Source organism: Falco naumanni, chromosome 7 (assembly GCF_017639655.2).
Source record: "Falco naumanni isolate bFalNau1 chromosome 7, bFalNau1.pat, whole genome shotgun sequence".
Lineage (NCBI taxonomy): Eukaryota > Metazoa > Chordata > Aves > Falconiformes > Falconidae > Falco > Falco naumanni.
In genome coordinates this window covers 41,585,631-41,604,991 of record NC_054060.1, presented here as the reverse complement: position 1 = coordinate 41,604,991, position 19,361 = coordinate 41,585,631, and the positions used below count along the sequence as shown (strand labels likewise).

The following is a 19,361-nucleotide window of genomic DNA, read 5'->3' as shown; positions in this document are numbered from 1 at the left end:
CCATCATGGCCACTCTGTCATGCACCACTGGTTTTGCAGTGAGTCAGAGTTTCTCATACTGAAAAATAGGCACTGTCTGAGATGAGACTGAGCTATCTTTCCTGACTTTACAAAATAAAATAAAGGATGATGTAGAGGCAGGCACACACTTCATAAGGCTTTAGCATTAAAGCTGAGAGAACAACAGCATTGCACCTCATTTTTAAGAGGTAAAGGATTTTTTTTCATTTGGAGTCAGAGTGAATTGGATTGAAATCTGTGGATTTTAAGATTCTCTTTTGAAGAAACGGACTTCTGCAGAAAACCCCTTGAATAAATACCAGCATATGATGTTCTGAAAGAGAGTGTGTTCATCAGTGCTTAGAGCTGCTCTATCAATTTCACTGAGCATCTCCTGAGACTGTACGGTTTTAGCAGACTAGAGAATCTGTCCTGAATCTAAATACCAGCAAATTGTAAACACCCAACATCTTAGACATTCATGGATACACGTGATTTGTGGTGCCAAGACAGTTCATGTGGCTTATGTGCTGAAGCTGGTTGTGCTCAAACTGCTAATTAATAGCATAGATTATGTTCCATGGCAGTTGTGCCTTGAATTAGGCAAACTCTTGCCAAATCTGAAGTGTTTCAATGTAAGGAATAGTGGAACCTCGATTTTGAAGAAAAACTGCTGTAGTTGAAGATGTACCAGTAGCTCTGTTCTCCTAGCAGCAGCTCTGTAGTATTCACATAAATGCCCAGGATGGCTCATAGAGATTTTTATGAAGAGTGCATTCCCACCACCAAGACAATGTAGACATTTAGAAGAGAGGATGTCAAGGGAGTAGTTTTGTAAGCGGGCTTGCTTTTCTTGGTCTTTCCAGCTTATGGGGAGTTGTGAAGTCTGAGTTCTCTCAGCTTTCTTCCCTGGCAGTCCCACTTCTTCTTCATGCACTTTCGCTTCCCCATGGCGCTGACATTTTCTGGACAATCATAAACAGCAATTTCAACAGCAAGGATTGGAAGATGAGATTTGAAGCAGGTAGGCCTGAGTGTTGTGCACTATTTTCTCTTTGTTGCTTCATTGAAGAAGTAGAGCATCCTCTGCTGTAGCTGAGGAGACCTGTAATAGTTGATATGTTTTTGCTGTTTTCAGGAGTTTTGGAGATAGTCTGGTGCAAAACTATGGCACAATGATGCAGTAAAATAGAGAAGAACGTGAGACATATTTGATAATCAAAATTAAAACATTTGCCAGCTATTTTTTGTTGTTACTTTATCATATGTGCATATTTCTAGGTGAGATATATTAATCAGGACATAAAGAAGCCATTACCTAAATTAATATGCATATTCTTTTTCTGGGGGCATGGCTGCTGCAGTGGAGAAGGTGGCTGTGTTGTGCAGGTTTTTGGATATTCACTCTGTGACAAAAAACCACCTACTGAAGTACTCTTTGGCTCATGCATTCTGCTGTTTCCTGACTGCTGTGGAAGATGTCAACCCAGCAGTAGCTACAAGAGCTGGGCTATTACTTGACACCATAAAGAGGCCAGCTTTACAGGTAGGTTTATTATATGGGAAAAAATACTTTCAAACAGGAGTCTGAGTTTTCATGCAAAATTCAAAGCGTTCAGGTGTACAGTCACTGCTAATACCTTTTCAAGCAAGCCTTATGGGTCTTGGTAATTGACATATGCACAAAATAGCCAAGTGAAATGATACTGCCCTACCCCCAATTTATCGTAGAATCATTTAGGTTGGAAGAGACCGTTAAGATCAAGTCCAACCGTAAAAACTTTGCTTACTGCAAAGGATTAGTGTTGCATTTGAGCTGCTATTGTAGAAAGTGGTGCATGTTTTTTACGATTTCAAAATTTATTGACAATTTTCAATTTAAAAAAATACTAAATTGTAAGTTTTATGACACCCTGCTGAGCTTACAGTGATAAAATATATTCAAGCAAAACCAAACATGATCTTCATCTTTTCAAGGTTCACTTAGGCATGTAATTTTAAGCATGCGAGAGACCCTGCCAATCAGAATTCTCATGATTAAAACTAAGCAGATATGAAAGTGGATCAGGGCCTACATATACAAGCAAGATTAAAAAAAATAATGTCATAGTACATAATTCAGTTCTAGTTTTCTGGATAATAGAATGAATATGTGTTACTGCCTATGAAAAGCTGTTAATACTTGCTAGTTTTATTCTATGTAGTGCCTTTTCAAAATAGTTTCCAGAGGACTTGAATTCATGGAGTTCACTGAGACTGTTACCAGTATACTGCACTTTCATATTTAATATGTGGGTTTCTTCTCAAACATAAGCCTTGACACTACAACCAAAATCTAGTGCAAATAAAATACAGAAGCATTTTGAGGCAAAGTGCTTCTGATACACTTTGCCACACAGTTTTTCTTCCTTGGTTTGGGCTTGGTGATTCATTCTTTTTGTAACTAAGGGCTTGATTCAGTTGCCTAAATACAAGCTTTTTCTCAGGCAAGGGTGTGTGAAGAGAATACTTTGATATTGTGTACCAAATGTGCACTAGGACAGAACTTTGCCTATACCTTTGTATTCCTCAAAATCTTAGCAAATTCTACATTCTAAATATGGTGTTCATGTATCTCCTTACTTACCTTACTTTTCCATTGATATAAGTAGCATTAGTTCTGATTTAAAGGACTTGGTAGGAAAACTTTATCCTGTACTAATTAACAGGAGAAGTTGTGAGCTTTGAGCTCCCTTTGCTTTAAAAAATGTTTAAAGTTTTCACATCTCAGTTATGTGTTTGGGGTTTTTTTTCTTTTCTTTTTTTTTTTTTTTTCTTTCTCTCTAGGGTCTCTGCCTCTGCCTTGATTTCCAGTTTGACACCGTTGTCAAGGACAGACCCACAATTCTTAGTAAGCTTTTGCTACTTCATTTCCTAAAAGCAGATATTCCAGCTTTGAGTTGGGAGTTTTTTGTGAATCGCTTTGAGACCCTGTCTCTGGAAGCACAGCTTCATCTGGACTGCAACAAAGAATTCCCTTTCCCAACAAGTAAGCAGAGTCCAAATTGATCTGATCACTTTTTATCAGCTTCTGGAATTTCAGCTGCCTGCAAGGGTCTGAGAGAGATATAGGTCTCACCTGTATAAATTCCCTGAAATTAAGTAATATTTCAGGCCAAAAGAGGATAATTCAGAGTGAGCATTTTTTGACTGCCCGAACACAGGTTAGGCTATACTCTGTCACACCTTTGGGTGTCATGTTTTACTCTCAATAGGATGTGATTGCCAGCCTTGGTTGAAATGTGGTCTGGTTATACGGTCAGCTGCAACCTGCATTAACCCACTTGTTCTTTTGTAGATGTTCTTATGCTATCAGCATTGCTATTCTCAAAGGCCTAGGTCATGCCTGACTCTGTTCTGTAGTGGTCTGTACAAAGACAGCCCTAGGAGCTGTATGACCTTTGAAAAACAAATATATGGGGCACAGCACAAGAGGTACATGGACTCTTAGAGCCAGTGCTCAGTTAACTATTACTACAGTTATAGTAATAGTTAACTGAGCACTGGCTCTGAGAGTCCATGTATGCTACAGTGACAAATGTTTGTAAATGTTTGTCCTGTTCATACTTAGTTTCTTGGTAAGATACCACATCTCCTGTTCACCAGAGAGGCCTAAAAAATGATTTGTGTGTGATTGTTTAATGTGCTGTTGTTTAACATGCAATTGAAAACTTTGTTACCCAAGTGGTGGTCCATGAGGTGGATCTATTTCCATCTGATTTCCTTGGAGGAGGTGGGGACAGCTGTTTGGGTGGCATGTGCTCCTTCAGCAGCCTAATGCCTCCTCCTACATTTGCACGGAGCCCAATGCCTAAAAAAGCCCAGGTGCTGCTGCTGCATCCAGACGGGAGATGAGTGGAACTGCAAACATATTTTCTCCATATGTGAGTAGCTTGACCCAAAACTGGGAGCTGCTGTCGTGGCCTGAGGAGGGAATCTCGGCACTATTTTCTAGCACCTCTGGCTGCAAATGTAGGGTCATATCTTTAAATATAAATATTTGGGAGTGATTTAAAGTGTAAAATATGCAAAAGATATTTTTGAAGTTTCTTTTTAACCTTTCTCTTTGCCTTTTCAAAGACATAAGTGGTGCAAAGGGTGGGTTCACCGGATTTAGTTGCTCAGATTATTATACTCAAAGGGTTTGAATGCACAAAAACGTAGACATGAGTATAGAAAAGTATTAGTGACCCCATTAAGGTATGCAGTGATACTGTTGGTAACACCACTGTAAATGCATAATCACACTGATTTTTGGAGACGCTGTTCAAATCCAGGATGATAGGCATAGGCAGGACAGGAGGTCAGGGAGGCAAAAATAGAGGCCGTGTTTAGGTATGAGTGCACTAAACGTGATCCATACTCATGAGATTTCTGCCATTTTAAATAGGGGGCAGCTCATATTCCATTAGCCTGAAATTCATGTTTGATTTCAAGAATCTGTTTTTGTCCAGTCTCTAAAGAAAGAAGTAGCAGCATAATTTTTTGAACACAGTTATGCCATTTGGTTTTTTTTGGATTTCAGAATGAGAGCATGCAAACAAGTACCTTGCAGATGGACCCTTTGAGCCCATATGGAGCTTTCTTGACTTGAGTGGGACCTGGGGCCCAGTTGCATTTGGCACTTGGCAGCATTAGGGCCTCACCATGCTGTGGAATGAATCCTAACTTGGTCAATTGCATTTGCAAAGCTATCACTGCTGTCCGGACAAATGTCGCCAACCTCAGTGATGCAGCAATGTGGAAGATCAAGAGGGCTCGTTTCGCACGTAATCGTCAGAAGAGTGTGCGTTCCCTGAGGGACAGTGTGAAGGGACCAGTGGAGTCAAAGAGAGCGCTCTCCCTTCCAGAAACCTTAACCACCAAAATTCGTTGAGTATCTATTTATATTTTTGTGACACACCTGTATCTTATCCCTTAGGGTCGTATCCTATTGCTGGGTACACATCGAAATTGTCAATATTTATCCAATTGGGATAGCAAATTTAGGTTTCTGACTGATTTAGGCATTATTCAGATAATGACACCTTAGTGAATTTGACAAAGTACATAGACAAACTTTATGTCTATGCTGTGCTTGTTTAAAAGGCCAGAACGAAGTGCTCCAAGACTAGTTTATGGATAGATCTTAACTTTTATTTGTGGATAATACACAGTAGTTTTGTCTAAAATAGGTAGTGTTTACAGAAAAATTCCTCTGTAACTAATCTATTTATTAATGGTAATTATTAATCAGTGTATGCAGTGTATGCTAGACATCTTAAAAACAACTAATGTATCAAATGGGCTTCTGGATATCTTCAGAATTTCTTTGTTAAGAAAACAATGTCCATGCAGCACGTGCTTCCTGGCAGCTTGTATAGGAGGACCTAGGTGTTGGAAAACCGTAGGTCTGTATGGAGTGCTGTACAGATGCCTTTCCAAGCAGAAATAAAGCTTACTCATTCTCATTTGGAGAATTTTACAAACACAGATTAGTCTTTATATTCAAATTGGACCTCTCACATTGCTCCGATCCATATAACAGGAACTGATAAAATGTTAAAACCTAGGTGCTGGTGAACTGTTAAGTTAAAAGGTAATTTCTTCTCCAGAACAAACACCACCATATTTTGGGACTCTTAGGTAATCCTTCTTGACCAAGTTCTGATCCTGCATAAGGGCTCCTATGTGGTGACTCTTGTACCAGGAAAACCAAATAATGGAGAAAAGTAGAGTTATAGAACATGGTACACAAAAACTGTAGGGCACAACAGTGGCATGTTTCAAATGGTTACACTCACTGCCTGGCAACAGTGCATGAGTAAGTGAATATAAATATGCTAGCACTGAATGTATGCTGAAGTATAAGATGTCAGTACTGCCTTCTTAAACAGTTCCTCTTGTTTTTGTTTGTTTGTTTGTTTGTTCATTTTTTTTTTTTTTTTAAGCTGTGAGCTTGACCAGACATGAGCAGTCTGCTCCAGCACTTGGAGGAACACCAGAGCAAACACCAGGTGGGTTTGACAAAGGGGTATTTTGATGGAACAGGAAAAGGAAGGCACTAGAGCTGGCTTTCTTGCTGACTCATGAGATAAATATACGCAAGATGGAAGCTGTCTAAAGACAGTGAATCATGTCTCAGTGTGGTTCCAAAAGGTGTAAATTGAAGTTTTGCTCTCAATCTGTACTGAAAACTGCCCCCAGCTGTAAATAGTACTTCGTGGCTGGCAGGAAGCTATTCACAGGCAGTCAGCTATGCTGGCAGTGCCTCACCCTCATGTGTTTAGTTGCCCACAGGAATACGTAAAACTTTAGTAGGCTGGCCCCATAGGTCACCTGTGTTCAGGCTGATCTTTGATTTTTTGGTTTTAAAGACAGCAGACAGAATGCTTTTGATTGTTGGTACTGTAAATTGCACTTGTCTCCTCTGTGTGCTTGTAGACATCTTAAGTCCTTTATTTTATATTTACTGATATTTTGTGAAGATGTCACCCTTTTGTTAGGCATTTGTAGAACAGCTAGCTCAGCAGGCTCCCAGTAATCCCTAAATATTTGTGCCTACTGACAGCTCTTGCTCTGAGTCCTGTGTAGACTGACCATCTGGAAGTGAAAAATCTCAGATTCAAATCTTTTCACATTCCTTCTTCAAGACTTGCAATATTTCCAACAGATACAAATTCAAAATCAGAACAGATCAGCTTACTGGGTGATCAGCTGAAAGGAAAATACGTTGCCAGCATGTGAAATGGACTAGGAGAGCTTCTGAATTAGCAGTGTATAGCCCTGTCATACTAGCCCAGTGAGAGCTCAAAATCAACCAGTTCCTTATAGAACGTATGTGTGTTGTCACAGGCTCATAGAAGGAGCAAGTGAAATAATGGTGCAATGAACAGATGTGACAGTGAGTGATTGTTCTTCATTTAATGGCATCACTCACCTGCTATATACTGAGCTTAGAGGAACTTGTCACACAAGAAGTTGTCAGTGTCACAGTAGGCACTGTGGTTTTACTAGATGTATTTTAGTATTTCAAAGCTTCAGTTTCCAGGCTTAGTTAATCCATCACCCAAGTTTCAAATTAAATTTCCACTAAAAAATGTATATATATAAAAAGTTGCACGTAGCTAGTAACTACTGATATGAAGAAAAGTCTCATATGATCCAAAATTATCGCAGATGCTTTGGTAACTAGGAGACAAATGACTGTCCCTCTTCTTCCATATTAATTAGTTCTTTCTAAAATCTTATTTTTTGTAATTTTTTTCAAGGTTTAGTGCATAGTTTTTAACACTTTGCATTGGCATTACTAAGCATATCTGATTTGTCTAAGGAACTAACAGACTCCTAAACGCAGGCTGTACATCTGTTGTAGAAAACCATTTTTTTTATACATACCACTTGAATGAACCGGTCCTTATGTTCATCCGTTCTTTCCAGATCTAAAACTGTCATCCTTGCACCATCCAAATGCAAGCTAAATTCAACGTGCGTTCTATATGAATTAAACATCAGGATCATGTATTTGTTCTCATATAATCTACAGTACCCTGGACAGTCAGTCAGAGAGTTTCATTGACAGGCACAGAGATCACAATTGAGATGACGCATAATATAATTTTGATATGAAGCTTTATGTTACATTTTGATATCTCTTAAAGTAATTTGCAAGTAAAGGGGTCTGATATAAGGGACATGAAGGAGTCTGATATAAAGGATGTGAATAAAGAGGTGAATCTGTGGGCGTAAAGTTAGACTGAATTCAGGAATGGTGGCTGTTGTGTGTTTGGTGATGTCAGATGGTTTTCCTGGGGGGGATGTGTGTGCGTATGTACACACCTCATATATAGGCACATATACACAGAAATTGTACAGGTACATACACACATTTTGAGGGGTAAAAGCTACCATAGCCACTGTAAAGACAGAGCTGCTTTGTTGTGCATTTTTAAGTTGAATCTAAACAGCTTGATTTGGCACAGGATACCCTGTATCATGTGTTAATGAAGTGAAAGTTTAGTTCAGGCTTGGTATAACTTAAGACCCATTTCAGAAAGCAGAAGATCTTCTGGACTCTGAAGGTATATCGATTAAACTACATTGTAGAGGTTCTGTAGTTTTAAACAAGTAGTTTTCCATTGCTGGTTTGTTGCAGGTTTCTGCATTAGAAATAAAACCAGGAGGTGACTGACATTCCCTAGACTTGATTCCTAGTAGACCTATGACAAACTGCTCAGGGTGAAGCTCTGTTCACTGTTCTGCTGTATAGTTTTCAGCAAGGGTAAAGTGTGAGAAACAAGATTTTAAGGCTTCAGAAAGTGTAGTAGTATTTCTGAAGGTAAAATGTGAGGAAAAGTCCTGTGAGGTGTCTCTTAACTAGTGTTAATGTTATGAAATTCTGACAAAATTGAGCATTTTATCACTGAGTTTTTAAATTGTATTGTTCAGCAAGTGAAACTAAAACAAGTTAATCTTTTCAGACTGATTACTCATTGAATTTTTTTTTTGGAGTACCAGGATTTGCTTAGAGCCTGATCCTTTGTCTCATTTCATCTTATCTTCTTTTTCACATAGAAAATCTCACAACATGTAATAGAGATGAAAATAAGTAGGGCTAAAGAAAACAGTTTAATAGCATCTTTATGAAAAGGGTGGGGTTTTTTGATACCATTTCATGGAAAATTTTAACCTGGAAATATATGGAAAGATTATTTCTCAGTTGATGTCCACAAAGCTGAAGTTATTTTCTGTATGCATTTTTAACATGCTTCTGAAAATAGTACTTGCAGTACCTCTGATTCTAATTAATGCAGAATTTATTGTTTTCTTTTTGCATCTGCAAATCTTGGTCCAGAGAGAATTTTCATTTTGAAGAAAAGGGTTTCTGTAAATCAAAAATCCCAGTGAAAACTGTTTGGAATGAGAAATATTACATAATATGAAGTTCGTGATTTCTTTTTACCAAAATGAGACCGGTAAAGGAAAGTTATTCTTAAGCAAAAGTCACACTTTCAGAAATGATTCTGAAAATTGCTCCCTCCCCTCCCCCCCCCCCCGTTTTATTTTCCACCTATCATAGAAATAGCAGCCTTCTCTCTTGCTCAGCAAAACAGCCAATCAGAAAAAACTCCTTTGCTCAGCCACCAATAAAATATAAAATATTTAGAAATTATTTAAAAAAATAATGTATACACTGCAGTTTTGCTGGTGAATAACCTAAGACAGATGCAGTTGAACCAGCAAAGGAATCCCTTGTCAGAATCACATTGAAAATACGGGTAAAATAGAGCATTTAAATAATTTTTAGTATTTGCCATAAATATATAGGTATGAATTTACATAAACCCTAAGACATGTAAGTAACTCCAACAGACTAAGTGGGTATTAGTTGATGACTAGTAACCCTAACACAGACATGCAGGAGCAATTTTAAGATTATACTTTGAGCTAATTTTACTTGTAGAGTCTGTACTGTAAAGTTCAACATAAAGTGTTTTTGCAAAAGTAAGTACTATGTCCAATAGTTTAGTTGATAGGATTTATCCTTGAAATGAAAACAAGTCGATAGTTTCATAATTCTGCCTCATACCAGCTTGCTTTATCTCCATTATTTAATGTTAGACTTTTAACCACAAATCAGAAAATACATCACAATACATTTTAGTAACAATTAATTTTAATGTTAACAGTTATAGTGTTTAATAAAGAAACTAAAATTAATGGTGTAATAAAAACTGAATTTTCAAGTATTATTCCATTTTGATGCTGTCAAAATAGTATTTTCTGTTCTCTAGTGGAAATATTTTTTATTTATTTTGCATATAATGCATATATAATGGATTTTATTTATACAGAAGCATTTAATTTAAATTACTGTTTTGAAGTAGAACATGTTGGAATAATATACTTTACTGTGCATTAGCTATGCATTACCCAGAATTATTTAATAAAAAGAATCTGATATACTGATACATGAAATAACTCTTTGTGAATTCGGTTCCTACTGTTAGTTTAATGTAGGTCTTTAGGAACTGCTAAGTACTAAAAAAAGGCCTTGCACACATGGTGAAATGGAAGAGGGTAACTCCAAAGGAAATTACTAGAGAATTCTAGTAATGATAAATGCTATTAAAAGTAACTGGAAATATTGAATTTAACAAATTTTGAAGTATGAAAATGAAAATACTTGCCCAGTGGGCAACTGTTATTTGCAGTGTGTTTGTTTTGCTTGGATCACAATAGCTAGCACCCAGGCTTCCTTGTGCTTTGTAGGGTAGCCTCTCATCTTTCACATGATCGTATTTCCACGCAAAGTATTGCTGATTATTATTTCAATTCAGTGTTTATAAACCAAGTCTTAAGCTTGTTCTGTGGGAAAAAGTCATCGAAGTTGTGATTAATACATAGTATTCCAAAACCTAATAATTTATAGTGCCTATGTTTTGGCCCAAGTTATTTGAGAGAAATATGGAGTCAATGTCAAAAGGGGAAGTCTTCATTCTTTGTTTAATCATTATTTGGTAGAACTTTCTCTCTTCTTACATTTACCATTTTGTGCCTCCTCCACTGAAAAAGGCTAATGGCCACTAACGTTTGCAGACGAATGACTGGAAACTATGCCAGATGAGAATTTGGTGGCAGTGGGATTTGATTCTTCTTCAGTGCATAGATGTGAAGGAATAACAACACTCCCTTTGGCAGAAATGCACTGGGATGGGAAGATGAACAGCTCCGTTAAACACGGGAAAGCTGAGGAATGGAATTCAGTGTACACAGTAGGTGTTACTGTGCCGCTGAGCCTGAGGGAACAGAGAAACAATATCCTCAGGAATGCATGCCTGTCTCCTGTGCCTTCACCAGGTGTATTTGGGCAGAAATGGAGCAATGAATCGTGGAAAAAAATTCTGGTGTATTCTGTACCCTGTTTACAGTCTTATCCAGTGTCTGATACCAGTGTCTCTCTTGTGCTGATAGGACAACCGTCTCCAGAGAATGATAATACAATAAAAGACCTGCTGCCAGAGGATGCTGGGATTGATCATCAGACTGTCCACCAGCTCATTACTGTGCTAATGAAGTTCATGGCAAAGGATGAGAGCAGCGCTGAGTCAGACATCAGCAGTGCTAAAGCTTTCAACACAGTCAAGCGCCATCTGTACGTCCTGCTTGGTTATGATCAGCAGGAAGGATGCTTCATGATTGCACCACAAAAAATGCGTGTTTCAACCTGCTTTAATGCCTTTATTGCTGGAATAGCACAAGTAGGTGAAGGCACTTACTACTTCTTGCAGCTATTTCAAATTGCTTGATTTTGAAATGGTGGTAGCACAGGCTTCTTTGTACCAAAATAATTGCTGAGTGTGGTAATCCTACTTAAAACTTCTTAACACCTCATCAGTGGGTGAAAGAATTTGGGAACAGGGATGACTGCTTGTTCTTCAGTCTTAGAAGACTCTGTGTAGCCTAACAAAGTGCTTTCTGTAGGTTTTTGCTTTGCAGTTAAAAAGTAAACAGTTGAGTAGAAGTATGCTAATCTATATCTTCCTACTAGTACTCTAAACTTGCTGCATCATTGGCTTAGAGAAAAGAGTTTTGTGTGCCTGGAGGCATGCAAATACTACGACTCTATGAAGAATTACAGATTGCTCCCAACCTCTTTGCCCTCTTGCCCTAGCCTTTGAATGCCTTACTTACCTCGTGTGTCATTTCCTCCTTTCCCATTTAGGAAGACCTGGGACCCACGTGCTCTTGCTTGTTTTGCTGCATGAATGGTCTGTAAATTGTTCATTTTGCAGGAGACTCATTCTCCTTCTTCCTCAGAGTGCACCGGACATTCTGTTCTCCCTTTCCTGGGGAGTGGTGCCACCATGGTGAACTTCTACCTATATTGCTGTGATAAATGGCTGAGCACATCCTTGCTTTGTGCCTTCTTTCTCCATTTTGTAAGAAGGACTGTAATTTCTTACCTCACAAGGCTTTCCTAAGGCTCAGTTAATTCTTACTAATAGAGTAGTTGGTGATGCTAGGCTGAAAAACATTTCACACTTACAGAAGTGTTCTTATTACTTGCAGTGAACCATCATCATCATCACTTTCACACTTTTTCCTTAACACAGTCTCTCATAAAGAGACTCAGGGGAGAGAGAGGGCTGTGATTTCAGTTCTTCCTCTGCCCCAGCTCTTAAAATTCTCACTATAACCTTCAAACACTGCTCAAAGCTATCCTGGCCTCTCCGTATCTGCAATTCTTACCAGGATTTTCTGGTTTATACATTGGAATAAGTGATTTTGTTAAGTCAGTTGTAATGTAGATACTTGGATAAACTTTCACAGTTATGAAGAAGTGAAGAAGTCAGGTATCCATGTTTCAGCAGGCCAGATAGGTGTTAGTGCAAACTGGGTAGCTGCAAATGCATCGTGATCCTTTGTCTTCAAACACCATTGCTACGTGGTAGTAATCATCTTTGTACAGCTTTAAGCAGAGGCATGTAAAAGGACCTTGAGGCTGCTTACCATTATATTGAGAGTCTGGAAGTGGCAGTTCAGATCACAGGGCAGTGTCTTCCACATTTGGCTACGTTTTCCAAGTTTGGATTCCCGAACTTTAGTGTTCATAATTGACCTGATTTTTGGAAGTACTACTTATTGCAACTCTGAATACGACCCCCTGCCTTTCCTCTTCTGCCTTTAAAACATCTCATGATAGCCAAATTCACCATTTCTGTTTGAAAAGTTTCATAGTTGAATCCTGACTCCCCTGATGCCAAATAGAGTTTGAAAACTTCAGTAGACCAGGGTTTTTCTCCATGTAGCAAAAATCAAAACTTTAGTTTATATTTTGGGTTGTGTTTTTTTTTTTTTTTTCTCCTTAGGTGTAGGGCTGCTTTGTTTTGGGAATCACCTTTGATGCTAGCAAAATGCTATTTGCAATCTGAAGATGCGTTTACAGAGTGAAAACTCAGTATGGGCTCTCAGATCAATTTTGGATACACTTCCGCCCCTAGTCATAAATATTTGCTTTCCTCAGTCAGCTCCATAAAGGTTGGGATTAGGCTGACTTGCTGGTTCACTAGGCTGGTTCATTAGGCTGATTTTGATTCCAATCTTGGCTGGAATGGTCAGCTCAAGAAAAAAAAAATTCTTAGTATTTTGCATCATGAAATCTGAGTATTTGGAATGCTTGAAAGCATACAATGCCTTTTTCTCCCCGCAGCAGGAGTGGCCAAGTTCTGGTGTTTGCAGTCGCTGCGGTGCTGCCCCGCATGGTGGCAATGTTGTCCCAGCCTTGTCGGGGTGCGGGCTCAGCTCAGCACCCTAGGCTGGGCTCTGCTCAGCTTTTGCAACATCATTTATTCCAGATCTTACTGTGACAAAACAGACAAAAATGGGTCTGCTCAGCTTCAGACACGTCTGCATTACAGTATTGTGCTGTGCTAAGGCAGGGTTCTGTCTTCCTTGTACAGAGGAGTTTTTCCCAACCATGCTATGTAACTGTATCACACGCTGAGGGGAGAAGGCATCACAGTGTAGGACCATATTTGGTGATCATATATCATCTGTTTGACAAGCTAACCCTACATGGATGGACATGAGATTCATCTGTTTAGCTCTATGCCTGCAACACAAAAATTTGAGACAGCTGCACATCGAACAAGAATTTTTCAGGGAAAAACTTAAATGTCAGCTTGTTCAGGAGGGGACTTGAGAGATGAGTTCTGTGTTTGTAAATTAGGCTTTTCCCCTTGTTCTAATAAAAATAAAACTAAAAAAAGAAATACAGACCTGAAGGAAATGAATGATGTGGATGAAACTGATGTTTGTGTCTGTTTAGATGTCCAGGGCTCTTGACAAAGCACACTAAGGCCACTGAAACTGCACGGATGTGTTAGATCTTGGGGGCTGTGCTGGAGTTTGCTTGGCTCGATGTTATACCTTCCTGGGTGTCAGCCAGTCTAGGTTAGCGTAAGACAAGGGCTTTGTGGATCCTTGTTATGATGTAGTTTAGCTGCTGATTTCAGGACATATGGTTTTAAATAAAAATGGCTGATTTGCAAGACTGATGAGAAGGTAATGAAAAATAGCAATGCAGTTTCAATCAAAAACACAGCTGTGTCACGGTAGTGGGAGTATGTGGCCACACTGCACCTAACCATCGGGATTCAAACCTCTAGGATAGGCACCAAATAGCATGACACTCTTCAAAGGTCATGATGGTGGCAAGGCTTATGACTAGTAGTAATAACAGCAACCTTTCTACAGCAACACTACCACTTAAAATTTTTGAGCATTTTATTTAAAGCAAGATATTTTTCATTAGCTTTATTCTTGGATCCTTTAGGATTTGCGTACTTAGGCTTTCTGTGTGACATTGCAGACACACTTTTACCTTTGCTATAGTGAAGAGTGGGATTCTTGTCTCATTGCCTGATTCCAAAATGTGAGGCTTAAAACCCCCCAGCAGCTAATGTTGCAAGCCTGATGAGAAAATAATGAAAACTGGAAATGCATTGTTAATACAAGAAACCCAAACAACCAAAATATACACACACACCTCGCTGCAAACCCCACAATTGCATCCTATCTGTTAAACAGGGGATGTACCTAATATGGTTTTGACTCCTGAAGCATGATCAACTTACACTATAATACAAGGCTATCCCAGCATAATATGTTTTATGAACTTGCCAGTGTATGTTAAAATTTAGACTGTGCAGGATGAGAGCTTTCAGAACATGTCACTTTTTTTTTTTTTTTTTTTTTTTTTTTTTCATTGTACCTGTCTAGCTAAAATGAGAACACACCAAACTGGCAGAAAGTTTCTAACTGATAGTGAGACTTCCTTAAAAACATCTTGTTTCTTTTCACTTAACTAGTACCTCAACTGTATTAATAATTTTGCTTTTCAACATCAGTGGATTTTATTTTGGTGAGCTAACTCCTGTGGTAATATTCTTTTCAGGTGATGGACTATAACATCAACCTGGGAAAACACCTTCTTCCCTTGGTGGTGCAGGTGTTGAAATATTGCACTTGTCCTCAGCTAAGGCATTATTTTCAGCAGCCTCCTCGCTGCTCCCTCTGGTCCCTCAAACCACACATCCGGCAGATGTGGTTAAAGGCTTTGCTTGTCATTCTTTATAAGGTAAGTGGTCTTAAAAAGATGCTGTCCACATTAAAATTTATACTTCAGTTTGAGATTTATTGTAGGGAATGCATAACTGTACTGCAAGTGAAAATAACTGTAAAGAACACTTTTGATTGATTACTCATTACATTTAATTTCACTGTCTGAAGTAGTTAAGCTTTCATCTGTGCTACTGACCTATTACTTCTGCTGCCTATAGTCTTTGACATGGTTACCTGAAAAGGAAAGATATGGATTTGAAAATAGGAAAATGCTGTATTAAGTTCCAATAAACAGTATTTTGAGTAATTTAGACTTAGTTTACAAAAAAATCAGTAGCTTTAAATGGAGGGGTCAGCTTAGCAGCTTGTATTTAGCTGAGTGTTGCTTTTTAGGAAGTATTGTTAAAATATGATGCATTTATGCCCTACGATGGAGCTGTGAATACTTTTGGTAAGCTTAACAAATTTTTAGCAGGTCTGTAGAGTGTACAAGGAAGTAGAGACACTAGGAATGAATGTTAACATGTTGATTGAAATAGAGTACTTGGAGAACAGTTCTGATGAGAGACCTTTTGTGTTATTTGGCTTTGTCATATAAAAGTCAAGAAAACAATATATTGAATGTTACTAATAGGGATATTTTTTAAATTTTTAAATAATTCTGTGTACAAAGTTGAAAGCAGTCCTGCTTCTCATGATGTATTTAGAAATGTATGATCAAAGGAAGGCAAAGGGCATCAAGCTGACAATATTATTGTAATTTTTCTATTTTACTGCCTATGTTTATCTAAGGAGAAAAGCTGAAGTTTTTCTTTTTCACTGAACAGTACCCCTACAGAGACTGTGAAATCAGCAAGATTGTACTTCACCTAATCCACATCACAGTCAATACCCTCAATGCTCAATATCACAGCTGCAAGCCCCATGCAACTGCTGGTCCTTTGTATAGTGACAACAGTAACATAAGCCGATACAGTGAAAAGGAAAAAGGTACTTACTTTTAACACTCTCGTTTGTATGATAGCCATTGTTTTAATTCATTGAGTCTTGCAGATGTTGTAGAGATGGGTAAATATGGTCTGAATTTTGGAACGTAATACTCAAAATTTAGTCCAAGATGCGACTTACCTGACCAGCTGTAGCCATCTAGAGTAAAAGAAATTCACAATTTCTCTGTAGGCTAAGCATAGCACAGCAGTCTAACATCTCTCTAACTACCTTAGACTTAGTAGTTCAGTCGCCATGCCTGGGTAGTCCTTGGTCTTTTCTATGACAATATTAACTGATCGTGCCCTCACACTAATTGTCCAACCAGCCTGACACCGCATTCTGATTATGCTTTATAATAACATGGCATAGTAGCAAATATTTGATGTTGAAAAGAAAAAATTATTAATTCAATCTATAGTTTGTTTTTCTCTGTAAAAGGAGGTGAAGTTGACTAGCTTACACGCAGATGTGTATGATGTGGGTGTCTAAAGGCAGAAGAGAATGATTCAACCCTTAGAGTCTGTGTCCAATTGTTAACTCTGTATGTGCTTGCTAGCTGTAGCAGAGGTATTGTCATGGTGTGAACTGGTGTAAGATTGGGGCTTGAAATAACATTGTGTCACTGAGTATAGTTCCTTACAATTGCAAAGTTTATTATGTGATAAGTATTTATGATCAAAGTTTAACAGGTTCTTTTGATGTTAATCTGTAGCTGCCTCTCAACTATTTTGCCTTTTAGCTGCTATTTGCTATTTACATCTGTCTTCTCTAACAGTCTGCCTAGTGTGCAGCAAACTCTTCTTCCAAAGAACACAAGAAGCACCCCTTTTATGCATGTCAATACCTTTTCCCCTTTTCCTGCTTGTTGCTCATGAAAAGATATCCAGCAGAACAAGGACACAAAATTTTGTTTATGTGAACACTATTACTCAGCTCTAGCAAATTAAAGCAGCCTTAAAATGGATGTAAGTGGTGTGTTGCATATACTCACTCACTTGGACATTTTATATTGCTAGAGGAAGGCTAAGAGAATTCAGATAACTATATACTTACTATGAATTTGTTTTGAGTTAATGACTTAATTCATAATGACTTAATAATGCTGAGGGTAATAATAATACATTCATAAAATGCATTCAGTTTCTGGATTGATTCTGAGATGTTTCTAAGACAAAGCGAAGTGCCTAAGTACCCAGCTTGCTGTTCACAGTAAGTGCCAAGTTAGATTTAGAAAACTCTGTTCCAATCACATGTCCAACATTGATTCCCTGGGTGGCCTTGTGTCTCACTTCATCATTGTTTCCCTATGTTTAAAGTAAGGGGAATAATATTTACTTACTTTTCAAAGCTGTTGTTGAAGGGGTTTGGGCTTCTCAGGGGTAAAGGACCATAAATGGGCAAATTTTGCTCTGTAAATGCTGACTTAATCATAGGGCTGATTCTCCTCTGCTGAAGTGCTGCAGAAAAAAGAGGATGTAGAAAAGTTTTCTTTCACTTGCAAGAAGCAGCCAGTATAATTCCATGGGGAGCTGCAAAGTTGAAGCCTTTCCCACCTTTTCTAAGGAGGCTTGTTTAGTGCTGGTCAGGTAGTGTGTGTGCTGTTGTCATCATCAAGGGTGGTGTTTAAATGATGAATAGATGAGGGTTTCATTGTCAGGCAGCAAGAATCCCTATGCTAAAGATGAATTTTCCCACTGTTGAATCTTTTTCTTAATTTTTTTTGTCAAACTGTTGTGGGGATCGTGGTGACTGTACAGCGTGTTGTAGAGCTGATGATAAATGTTGTGAGAAGACGCATTTGTTGCCAAGGAGAGTGAGTTAGACACATAGGATATGATATTAAAAGTGATCTCCTAACTTCCTAAACCCAGTCCCTGTAGAAATTCTTACTCTCAGCTTTGATTGATGTTTCTGGATTTTTTGTATCAGTTAGGTATCTTATCCCTGATGCTTTTAGGTTCCACAGTTTCACGTGTAGTAGAAACTTTCCAGCAATTTCAAAGCAAAAGATATTAACATTTAATTCTTAAATTAAAAATTCTTAAAAGATATTAAAGTTTAATTCTTCAGGTTTTGGCCATTCTAACTCTGGCTTACTTGCCTTTTCATTCCTAGACACCAAATGCATTTCCTGTCCATGTTTGCTTACTAGAATAAACAAGGCAAAGTTTTTTGTTTCTTCTCTTGAGTGCTCTCTTTTCTTTATCCTCCAACTAGAGTTTCTTATTTCCTTGGAGGTGAATCACTAGACACGATAGACATGGATTTTTTTGTTCTTTTTGTTTCCTTTTTTTAATAGCAGTTTCATACAGGTGATGTGGTTATTTTTTGATAGATAATAGACTTGGATCTTTCTTACTCTCTGCCATTTTTAACTAGCAGGACTCAAATTAGAGCATAATGTTTTACTGTAACTACTTAAACCAGTAATTTCATAACTGATACTCTTAGGTCTTACTCTATTACTATTACCAGCTTCCCAAGATTATCCCTTTCTTCCTTTTTCACTTTCCTGTTTTGCTGGTTTATTACTGACCTCGCAGTTCTTGGACTAATTTCAATCTTCTTCAATTTACCACTTCTCACTGAGCACTATACAAGTTATTTACTCAAGTTAGTGTTCAGATCTATTGTATTTCTTCCATCTAAAGAATCTGTATTTATACCAGTAGAAAAAAAATCAGCTTAGAATGGTAAAAGTTTTGGTATACTTTTGTTGCATTGTAACCCATGTTTCATTTATCTCTGTCCTTTCTGACCTTAATTCAAGATGTAACAAAAGTGGCAAAATTGTACCTGGGATATAAATTTTTCTTGCAAACGTCAGGTGCTTCTTTGTTTTCTAATTCACGTTTAATTGAAACTAGCTGAGGTTTTGTTACATAAACAGCTTTTCATTCAGGAATTGCATGCTCTTAAAAGTAATAAAGTTTTTTTCTTTTCTCCAGCAGAGGAAGACAGTGTTTTTGATGAATCTGATATTCATGATACACCAACTGGACCTTGCAATAAAGAATCTCAAACTTTCTTTGCAAGACTGAAAAGAATTGGTGGCAGCAAAATGGTGAAATATCAACCAGTTGAGATGAATGTTCAGAGAAGTATGAATTGTTTTGTTGATATAAACTCATGCAGAAATACAATTTCCTACTCTTTAGTTTCAAGCTACCATCTTTCTTTGTAGAGCTTGTTACACTGCCTAAATTGAATACAAGTATTCTGTTTGA

General features: G+C 37.9%; 1 protein-coding gene and 2 long non-coding RNA genes across 13 annotated transcripts in view; 1 reads left to right on the top strand and 2 right to left on the bottom strand.

Moving 5' to 3' along the window:
* The window catches only part of UNC79 (unc-79 homolog, NALCN channel complex subunit), a 116,781-nt gene that overhangs the window by 40,300 nt on the left and 57,120 nt on the right, over positions 1-19,361 (top strand). For 6 of the 8 annotated variants that reach the window (XM_040601659.1, XM_040601655.1, XM_040601658.1 and 3 more), the window contains 9 exons: positions 867-1,024; positions 1,365-1,546; positions 2,827-3,028; positions 4,731-4,910; positions 5,970-6,035; positions 10,993-11,279; positions 14,978-15,160; positions 15,972-16,134; positions 19,083-19,235. In XM_040601659.1, the coding sequence (XP_040457593.1) occupies positions 867-1,024; positions 1,365-1,546; positions 2,827-3,028; positions 4,731-4,910; positions 5,970-6,035; positions 10,993-11,279; positions 14,978-15,160; positions 15,972-16,134; positions 19,083-19,235 (1,574 nt within the window). The remainder of the gene's footprint in view (positions 1-866; positions 1,025-1,364; positions 1,547-2,826; positions 3,029-4,730; positions 4,911-5,969; positions 6,036-10,992; positions 11,280-14,977; positions 15,161-15,971; positions 16,135-19,082; positions 19,236-19,361) is intronic. The other 2 variants (XM_040601656.1, XM_040601654.1) reach the window with 1 other exon arrangement.
* The window catches only part of LOC121091638, a 74,640-nt gene that overhangs the window by 7,036 nt on the left and 48,243 nt on the right, over positions 1-19,361 (bottom strand). The window lies entirely within an intron of this gene.
* On the bottom strand, positions 13,776-15,981 carry LOC121091639. The gene is made up of 2 exons (XR_005828988.1): positions 15,341-15,981; positions 13,776-14,493 (listed from the first exon to the last, which is right to left on the bottom strand). It is a non-coding gene; the product is annotated as an uncharacterized LOC121091639 (long non-coding RNA).